Source organism: Liolophura sinensis, chromosome 6 (genome assembly GCF_032854445.1).
Source record: "Liolophura sinensis isolate JHLJ2023 chromosome 6, CUHK_Ljap_v2, whole genome shotgun sequence".
NCBI lineage: Eukaryota > Metazoa > Mollusca > Polyplacophora > Chitonida > Chitonidae > Liolophura > Liolophura sinensis.
In genome coordinates, this window is record NC_088300.1 from 29,471,506 (window position 1) to 29,481,860 (window position 10,355).

At 37.9% G+C, this 10,355-nt stretch overlaps 1 protein-coding gene across 1 annotated transcript; it reads right to left on the reverse strand.

Moving 5' to 3' along the window:
- Nucleotides 1-1,163: 1,163 nt before the first annotated feature.
- LOC135468941 (elongation factor 1-gamma-like) lies at nucleotides 1,164-10,296 on the reverse strand. Its single transcript, XM_064747430.1, has 11 exons — nucleotides 10,270-10,296; nucleotides 9,980-10,129; nucleotides 8,557-8,620; nucleotides 8,022-8,164; nucleotides 7,397-7,540; nucleotides 6,188-6,317; nucleotides 5,666-5,760; nucleotides 5,237-5,322; nucleotides 4,019-4,191; nucleotides 3,251-3,375; nucleotides 1,164-1,461 (listed from the first exon to the last, which is right to left on the reverse strand). Exons 1-11 carry the CDS (start codon nucleotides 10,279-10,281, stop codon nucleotides 1,303-1,305), a joined length of 1,281 nt encoding a protein of 426 aa, XP_064603500.1. The 5' UTR covers nucleotides 10,282-10,296; the 3' UTR covers nucleotides 1,164-1,302.
- Nucleotides 10,297-10,355: the final 59 nt, after the last annotated feature.

Below are 10,355 nucleotides of genomic sequence, written 5' to 3' on the forward strand. Positions count from 1 at the left end.
CATATGTTACACGGGTAAAAATCACATAATACAAACATTTGATTGACTGCCTTAAATGATCTTTATGTACTTTTGTCACCAAGTTTTGATTGTGTTAATTTGAGCAATGCAACCGCTCTAGGCTATTGCATGTACTAGGTGATCTGGTTGTCTCCCCTGATAAATGTTATATACTTACCTCATATCAAAAAAAATAAAAAAAGCAATAACAATCACATACCTGTATTTCACTTTATAGGTGAATACTGCTCATTGTTGTGATCAAAAACAGGATATGCAGTGTAATTACTTCATTTGCTCAATAATCAAGATTTTTCCTTCCATTGTGATAATTGTTGAAAGTGGTAGATAAGCAACACCCGTCCCCCCCCCCCCCCCCTTTCCATTACTCTAAGATTGAATAATATGTTGTATTGACGGACACCAGTGATGGCAAATATGCACGAGACTAACACATACAACTCTCCACATTCAATAAGTTACTGTGAGGGTTTGCGCAAGATATGTTAATTTCTAAGAAACACTTTAATAAAACAAGTTTCCAAATGGCAATAAACAGATTTGTCCCTCTTGCTTTCTTTGTTCTCATCAATCTACAGATTTATTTCATGAACATTTTAGGCTGTAAAATTTCACTTAAAAAAAAAAAAAGTTTTTGGGTAACCACTCAAAAACATAGCCCACCCCAAATTTTTCAAAAAATAAAATTAGCCTTTTATTCCCCATTATCTAAATGAAATTCATTTAATGCTGTATTCTAGAATATTTCACTTGTAGGTTTGTGGGTAAAGGAAAGTGGGCATAGCATGGAGAAAACAATTTTCACAAACCCTCCCGACTTAAAAGTTCTATCTTGTCTAAGATGGAGATCTAAGATGTCTGTGGTTTAGACCGACACTTCTCCAGGTGTGATGCGCACCATGCTGGTGGAGGAAAGTTATCAACAAACGCTAGACTGCATGAACAGTCATACCAGAATCGTCTGCTTACCAATACCACGACACCACCAACAGTCAGAGTGAGGATGCAGTTTATTTGATTGGTGGTATACTCCAGAATATTTCACGTCAGCCAGCATCATGAAGGGAGGAAACCATTCCCAGGCTGCTTGGAGACCTTCGCACATACGGGTGGAGAGGAAGAAATAACTGCACAAACACCAGTACAAGTTACACCACTTTATTTTGACCTGCAGAGAATTCATCTAAACCTTCAAAACCTCTTCAAAGTTACGATCACCTTGGATAGCTTTTTTATCACATCGAGGGCATTCACCACTAGGTGGAGCAGGCCAGACGTCCCTCACTTAAAGGTTTTCCCCTGGTTTACTTCCAGAGGGTTTCCGTCAAACTTTCCCTCCCACAGAAGATAGTCATTGATGAGCTGTCTGTCATCTGGGTTGCTGGGGTCCAACTTTCTCCAATCATAATAGGCGTAGTCTACCTGCCAGTCTTCACTCAGCTACAAATGTAACAAGTAAATGAATGAACAAGATGGGGAGTTGAGTTCTTACATTTTGTGACATGATATTTTACTTTCACCCTGCTAACTTCAAAGTTTTGTCAACACCTTTGTTAAATTCTTGCAGCCTGCACAGAATCTAGCATCACCATTTGGTGACATTTTTTTATCTATTGATGGGTTTTTCACATACACATATTCTTGTGTGCTCTATCAACTTAATAGAATTATAACCTTTCGAAAGAAATTAAAATTTGGAAGCTCAATTTGCTATATTTTGTCTATTTTGGTTGAAATTGTGAATATACCACAATTTATTTTTTCATTTGTCACATCTTCTGTCACCGTTGACATGACAGAAGTTAAATTCAAGCACACCACTATGGCGATCAGGCTAGTTGACCCTATCACCACCACTACCAATAATTGAAAAATAATAGCTGTTAATCAACCTTCAACACATTGCGCACAGTTGGTAGAGCGTCCGCTTCGGGACTGGTAGATCCAGGATCAATCCTTGGTCGAGTCACACCTAAGACTTTAAAAGAGGAAGTTGTAACTTCCTCGCTTGGCGTTCAGCATGAAGGGGATAGTGCAACGACTGGTTGACCCATATCAGTATAATGGCTCGGGCGGGGCGGCTTACTTGCCTTCGGTAAGTCGTCTCAGTGATGCAGCACTAAATAAAAGAGCGGTGGAAATCCGTCCTGCAACAAGGAGGCACATTACACGTGCATGCACCCTAATGATTCCTTCGTCGTCATGACTGAAAAATTTTTGAGTACGACGTTAAACCCCAAGCACGCACTCACTCACTCACTCAACACATTGCTGTGAGGTTAAATCAGATCAAAATTTACACACAGCTTAGACCCTCCTTTTAGAAAAACATTTACCACTTGGAATCAAAGCAGGAGGTGAATTCCGGAAATTTTTTTTTTTTTTTTGGCCAACATTTCAGACCTCAATGTAACAAATTTGGATTGTCCTATTACATAACACATTGAATGACAATCAGAAATACACGCTTCAGGACATAATTGTGTGACGACCTTGGACGAAGTCCTTCCAAAAGTAGGTGTTTATCCCACTTATCAAATTCATCACATACGACAAACCATGAGGCCTGTGACATGTCGTTATAACATTTAAACTCTTCTATGTTTACCGATCTAAAATCAAAAACACCAGATAAAATAAAAACATTATTTCTTAAGTTTAAGACTTAAGAAAAACAAAAATTTCAGTATATCTGTCATAAAATCTAACTAGTCAGTTGTTGAGCATTCCCAAATCTATCCATTTAAGGTGCACAAATGAGCATTCAAATAAGATTTCGAGTCGTAACATGTTGTGTGGATCAACCCCTGAAGTGACCGATCAGGATGACTGGGCCACAGTTGGGGATTTCTCCAAATGATGTCCCTCCCGGAACTTTTCCCTACAGCTAGTGTAAACTGGAGTAGAAGACTTGGGAGGTTTCATTTATTTGATTGGTGTTATGCACCATACTTGAGAACATTTCACTTTCATGAAGATGTCCAGCATTATGCTGGAAGGAAATCTGTGAGCCCAGAGGAAACCCATACAACTGGAGAAGAAGACAGCAGACAGGAATTCACAGGAAGTCACTGTGCTACATCAGCATGCTGGCCAATCAGCCACAGATGCCCCAAACATGTAGAAAGTTTGGTGATTAGCTCTACCATGTCATATCTGCACTTGGACATAATTAGGTTGTTGTTACAACTCAAAATGTGAGTATCGCTCTGCATTGAACAAACCTTACCTCAAAGCCTAATTTTTGACCTTTAAACATCCAGACACCAGATATGGTAGTGTTGTTGTCCTCCCCAAAAATCAACATTGTTGCAAAAGCATTTTTTCGTAATTTCTCTATTCTCTGGAACATTCCTGGTAAATGGAAAATTTGAAATCAGTAAACCTGACAACTACTTTTAAACATGTTAACCAATTCAAATAAAACCAAATCGAAACATTCACACAATCTATATCACACTCAATATACCTGGATTTTCAAACTTGATCTAAGGGGCTCTACAAAGCGACAATTTGAAAATTATTGTACAAAAACCTAAATGTGATAGAATGGAAAACAAAATTAAAATCCATCAATAATATCATAATTGGGTCAAAACTATTAATGAAGTATTAAGTTCTTGGCATACACGAGTTACTGGTGTCTAAAGCTTCACAGGTATATCTATGTTCATGGATGGAGGAAACCACCCCCAGTTCGTAATCTACCGGAAAGGTCTGAGTTATCCATTTGATTGTTGTTTTGCTCCAAACTCAAGAATATTTTAGTTATACTATTGTGGCCAGCATTATGATGGGAGGAAATCGGGTAGACTTTTCCACAAACAACCGGAGAGGAACAGGCCTGAATTAAAGCTACGGCTGAAACAAATGGAGCTGAATCCAGGACACGTTGATCAATCACCTGCAGTCAATGCTACACTTCAGTAATCAATGGACAGCAATGCCTGTACATGCATTTACAAAAACAGTACAGTTTTAACAGTAAAACACAAACCTCCAACAAGGTTGCAACTCATAAATATCATCTTCAGCTCATCGTTATATTTGTAGTCACATTTCCACCAGGAATAATGTTCAGCATCAAAATTTTTCCACAGGTATGGAATAGCTTCTTTTGCAATGTCCTTGTTTGAATATTCTCTCTTGAATTCGTCCATATTAAATGTGCTGTGAAATAAAAAGCCATGAAACAATGGTTGGATTTAGCAAGAACTCTTAACATAGCTACACCAGTGTCAAAACATCAGTGTTGAAAAAATAGCAGTGTATTAAAACCACTATTGTACATTTCTTACTTCATGTCATATCTGCCTGATTCACTGTCATGTAAAGAATACTTATTTATATATGTTTATATTTGATTGGTGTTTCACCCTGTACTCAAGAATATTTCACTTATAAGACAGCAGCCAATTAATGGTGGGAGGAAACCCATGAAATGAATATTCTCACATCATGCCATTTCAAGGACTTTCTGGTCATATGATATTCACTTGTATCTGCCAAGTATCATGCTGACATACTTTTAGTGCTACCTGATGGGAACACCATCTTGAAGTTGGTGATATGCTTTAAACCATCTTGTACGTCAGGTGTATGGCAAAGCTAGCATGATTTACACAAGTAACTCATGAAGGCAGCTCTACCCATTTCTGTAGCCTCATTACTTACACAGCTGTCACACAAACAGACATGCCTTTGACCGAGGCAGACGTCAGTCAATTCATCATTTACAGACATCCACTGTATTGTTCATCTTTTTAAAGCCTGACATACTTTGGGTGTGGAATGGCTATGGCAAAAGATCCAATCTAACCTTTTCACAATCATGGTAAATTTTTCAAACATGAATGAAGAGATTGGTATGCAACACTGTCCTCAAGACTTTATAACATTTATATGAAGGCAATCCTGCTTTGCAGTGTAGGAAACCAAAGTGCACATAGGTAACCACCACCCTTGCTGGGAACTTGACGAACGCAAGTTAAAGCAACAACAAAAATATTGAGATTTAAGTGTATTCGAATAGTCGGCTGCATTGGTCATGAGCCTATCAGTCAAGGATTTGAGGATGTGCGCCAGGAAGAGCCCACCACTCCCACAAAACTGCAGACACGGCTCTACAGGAAGAAAATAATGGATGTAATTAAATATTCAACCCCACATTGAGATCAGTAGAGCTACTGAGGTTCTAACAGCACACGGTTCTTACCCTTTTGGCAAATCTGCAAATGGATCTTTGGGCTCTTTGGCCAGAGGGATGTCATCTTCTTCATCTTCTGGCTCTGGTTTCTTTTCCTGTGGATAGGGAATATCAGAAGTAGTGACCAACTTCGTGCAGCTTTCACACAATTTATATCATTGGCACTTTGTGTTGCGCTGTGGTAGGGAACTGAGCAGAGCCCAAGAGAAAACCCAAGACAATCGGCAGGTTTCAATTTCATCACTGACACTCTTAAAATGAGCAATGCTACACAGGAGTTGAAATTAACAACAAAATGTAACTGGCCAATAGGGTTGGAGACTGAAATCTACTGGTCCTTCAATTATAGAAAATATGATCAAACTTTTCTGCAATTTATATTCTAAATGTATATCTAAACGCATAGCATCTAGGAAAAAAGACACATGTGGGCCACACCTTTTTCTTCGGCGTTGATTTAGCTTTATCCTTTTTCCCTCCATCTTTCTTGCCCTCCTTTTTCTGTTGTCCATGCAGTTCAGCATACTTATTTGCTGCAATCAAGAAAACCCAATACACATCCATTTGCAAGTTATAACTGAAAATTATTTCTCCTTTGTTCTGACATTCTACACAAAGCAGTCACATTCAGGGGCCTATTTCATACAGCGCACATAGTACTACGCGCGCAGTTACCCAGGCAACCAGCGCTATACGTACTGCTTCGCCATGGCAATTTCGTGGATGTAGCCCTACGTGGGCTTCGTGAAATGGGCCTGTGTATCTTTTGCAAACGCTTACAAAAGATGAACATGCATGAACTTTCCTTGAGACATACCATTTTACTCGTAGTTTACAAGCATATAATGTTTTATTCTGCAAATGCACTTCACACACTTTCATCAGTTATGAAATAATACAGGAAACTTTCAGATGCTATAAACAACCATGCAGTGATAAAATCATTAAGTTTCAATTTACCATCAAACTGTGCGGCCTTTGTACACAGCTGGAAGTTTCCTATGACAGCTTTGAAGTTGGGCTGGTTAATGAGTGTGACAAACCATCTGTTCACATTGACATAAGGCTTCCTAAACTGTGGGTCAAACACCTGAAACACAAACATCTATTTTACTTTTTTACTCTATGATTGGAGTTTTACACCATACTCAAGAATATTTCACTTGGAGTACAGCGGCCAGCCAGCATTATTCAACAAACAAGTACTCCTGTACTACACTAATTCATTTCATCTCTAAAGATTTTGATTGGACTAAATGGACTTTGATTTATTGTACAGGCTTTAACTCTGAGCCTAAGAATTTAAACGGGAATGTTATCAAGATTTCTAAAACAAATACTGATACATTAGTATTAATTGTATTACAACTTGTTCTGGTTTTATTTCATTGGTGTTTCACCCCAGAGTTTGTTTTGATCTCCCTCCCAAAAATAGATTGAAGTTAGACCATGCATGGAATTTCCACTTTGTGCAAATTCTCCTGCAGTTAACCTATTTTATACTACTGATATTACAGTTATTCTTTCAACGTCATGTTTTCGACTATAATGATGCTCTTTAAATTGGAGGCCACTAACTGGGTTGCAAAATTCTGGCAGAAGATGGTAATAACCGCCTCATGCCAGATAACCTTTGTACACATGCTAAGCCAAAACCATTGCAAATCTTGTAACTGATACGTTTTAATGGGATGAGAAATATGGTGTGTATGTTACATATAACCTGGGACAATCGTCTTCCAAATCAAGGTTTAATAATGATGTCATATCATTATTCAATCTTCAGAAAAACAATTTCATTATCGTGTAGATGGCGGACTGGAATGGTGATCACTGAGCACCACAGTTCAATCCAGCACCAAGTTTTCTCTTCCTCTCTCTCTTACACATCAGTCAACAAATGACAAAATATGCCTTATAAAAGAGGTTGTATATACATAATCAGAGTTTCAGCCATCAGGTCTTCATCACAGCTGATACATCATTAAGGCTTTTCTTGAAATTGTAAATGGTTATTATTTCATTTTGCTATTTACATTTCTCTGTAATAATTTCTTCATTATCCCTATCTTTTTCATCAGCCATAATCATAAAACAGAAATTCCTATTAAACCACCTGTTCATAATCTCTCCGGATGACCGGAGTATAAACTCCATGAAATAACTTACATGCTGGTATGCCAGCAGCAGATTACAAACACAGGCTATATCTGCTAGCGTGATTCGTTCTCCCACAAGAAAGGTACGAGTGCCCAGGTACTCGTTCAACACAGACAAGGCGAGCTGGAGTTGCTTCTTTGCCTTCTCTGTGTCCTGTGAGGAAGAAAATATACAATAATTTAACACAATCAGAAAATAGTAAATTCAACATAAAAAACAATGCTTTCCTGATGCCATGATGAAAGTTTTTTCAAGGGCCTGGATTACTGTATTTGTGAATTTGTCAACTACACACCTGCACATTTGTCTCTCCCACCTGCATATTTGAATAGAGATTTGAGAGTGAAAAAAACACTACTGAATGTAAAGAAAAATGGGCAGGCCATTTAAAAAAAAAACAGTTTCGTGATATAAAAAAAAAGTATTTCTTAATATTCTAAAGTTTTGGTGATTTGAAAATTGCAGAAAAGTTAAAATAGGACCTCTTTTTTTTTTTTTAACATCATAGGTCAGGTTGAACCTAAAAATATCGAACCTTGAATCTTGTTTCGTACAGCTAATAAAATTCCATAAAATAAAGGATTGTTTATCAGTTATGATATATGTTAAATTGACACATTAGAACAAAGCTCACATTCTTGTTGAACTGAATGACTCCAAGGCAAGGAAAAACCCAAGTGCAAACGGCGGGTAAGATTTCATTATCAGCAAAGTTAAGCCACTGGAGGACAGTTGTTTTCTCCCACTGTGATGACCCAATCAGTTGCTGGTTAGACACTGCACAAAGAAATAATACCACGGTCAAGATTTACAATTTACCTTCCAATACATCTATATATACGCAGATTAAAGATTTAAATAAAAAATATACACAAGTCAAGAGAAGAAGTGAACAAAGTATTTTCCTTTGCAAGTATGTACACTACATGGATATTTTCTGCCAATTTCAATTTACTCCACATCTAAACCTGCTCAAAATGTAATAGTGACTAATAATTCACAAAGATGTACGTTGAATCGTGGACACAAATTACTGGCTTACATTTAAAAAAAAAATAAGACACCTTCCTGCAGAGAAAGAGAAAAGCCTCTTGAGAACTTTTACTGTTTAAATAGAAGAACATGTGTAACACATTTCAACCCTATAACGCAATAGATATCTGACTCACCATAGTAAGCAATAGCATTGCTCTCAAAAATAGCTTCCCCAGAACTGGACAGAAAAGCCGGAACCTGTTGATATTGAGGGGTATTTCATTGAAATTTTACAAAAGAAAACCTGAACAAAAATTACACTAGCAGGGGCCAAAGTGGTTTTAGCTATAATGGTTGCCTACATAATGTTAAGCCAGCTACCTGTCCACTCGTCCAACTGGACGGGTGAAACAGAAAACTGGTGCTATTTGGACACCCTGTTTTCAGCACTTTTAACATGGGAGATAGGAGAAAATGAAATCTGGACACTCTGCTGTAACAAAATGGACTCACAAGTGGTTAAAAAGAGAAGTTTTGTCTCCATTTTACTGGCTTATGTGCTCTCTACTTTTTGACATATATAACCTTGTGTCTTGTCGCCAGTCAGCGCTTCCCGTACCATTAAAACTAATCCCACTTTTCAATAAATGCAGGATTCGAACTTGATGCGTTGCAGGCAGTACTAAAAAAATCTATCTTCAAATGAGCAGCAAATTTCAAGACTAATTTATTTTCATATTAATGGCCTATTTCTGAAATTATCCGAAGTTGTTTTACTGTAGCAGTTTAAGACACGGTTATTTAATAGTGTGCAGCCATTTTAAAATGGATTTAAAAGCCCAATTTGTTCAGCAAAGTGCCTTGTGGAATGGACCTACCAGGTTTTTTAATTCAAACATAAAGCATTAATGCAGGTAAATATCAGAAATTGTTGAAAATAGACCTCAACCTTTAATTTAATTGAACTAGGTTGTGGACTATAAATGCTGGCAGTTGCAAAGACTAGGGTGACCTTATTGTCAGTCAATAAGCCCATTCTCAGATTTTCATTGTAAAAAGCTGCTTCTTGAATTAACTGACGTCACTTTATCACATGACGACACCCTCGAGTTAACAACTCGGGAGTTGTAATGCTCCATATGATAGTGATAGCATAGAAGGCCTAATTAATTAGGATACCACGAATATGGCTTATTAATGTATTTCCCAACCAATAGTATACTGAGGGTTTAAAATCTGAACCACAATTGTAGAGACAAGGGGATGAATTCCGGTTACGATGAAAGTCAAGACTTTAAAAATAGCACACTGAGTGCATCTAGATTAGTTCACCAATGGGCTTCACTGCCTGCACACTAAAGCCCGTGGAGGTGTATTTGATTGGAAATTTGGTCTCAAACGGCGTGACAAAACGGCTATGACAACTGCATCAGGTTTTTAAATGATGCGCATTGGTTTGCGGTTATCCTTGGTCGAACAAAATTTTTGTCAAACGTCAGGATAAGCTCGGGTTACGTCAAACTCAGTTACAGCAACCGATAAATCACACACTTAGGGCAGTCAACCATTTCTGTCAGTATGTCAACGTGATTTTATCTTGCAGTACCGTTGATTTACCTTTCCAAGAGGAAATTTAGCTAAAAAGTCCTTGGTCTTGTTGGTTTCTCCAAACTTGAAATCTGTTGCAACTTTCACATTCGCCCCACTGTACTTTGAGGCAATGAGTGCCTTGTATGCACGAAAGTTGTTCGGGTATGTGTATAGTGTCTGGAGAACAGAGAGCAAAACAATTTCATCAGAAGTTACCGTGAGAAACAAATTTCCGTTTTTCTGAAAAACAAACCTTTCTAAACAACGATGTTAACGATTGAGCATGGATTGTAACAAGTCTTGCCACGATAGCATACCCCGTCCGCCATTGCACCGGTTAGAAGAGGAAGTTGCGCAGTGAAAACGAACTTTCGTGGGCACTGCGCAGTTGTCCATATTAAGG

What these genes read in the sequence shown, in the direction of transcription:
- LOC135468941 (XM_064747430.1), bottom strand. An exon ending in AATCAACGCCGAAGAAAAAG is followed by an intron (nt 5,323 to 5,665) that starts GTGTGGCCCACA and finishes CCCTATCCACAG; the next exon opens with GAAAAGAAACCAGAGCCAGA. An exon ending in GAGTTGCAACCTTGTTGGAG is followed by an intron (nt 3,376 to 4,018) that starts GTTTGTGTTTTA and finishes TCCATTTACCAG; the next exon opens with GAATGTTCCAGAGAATAGAG.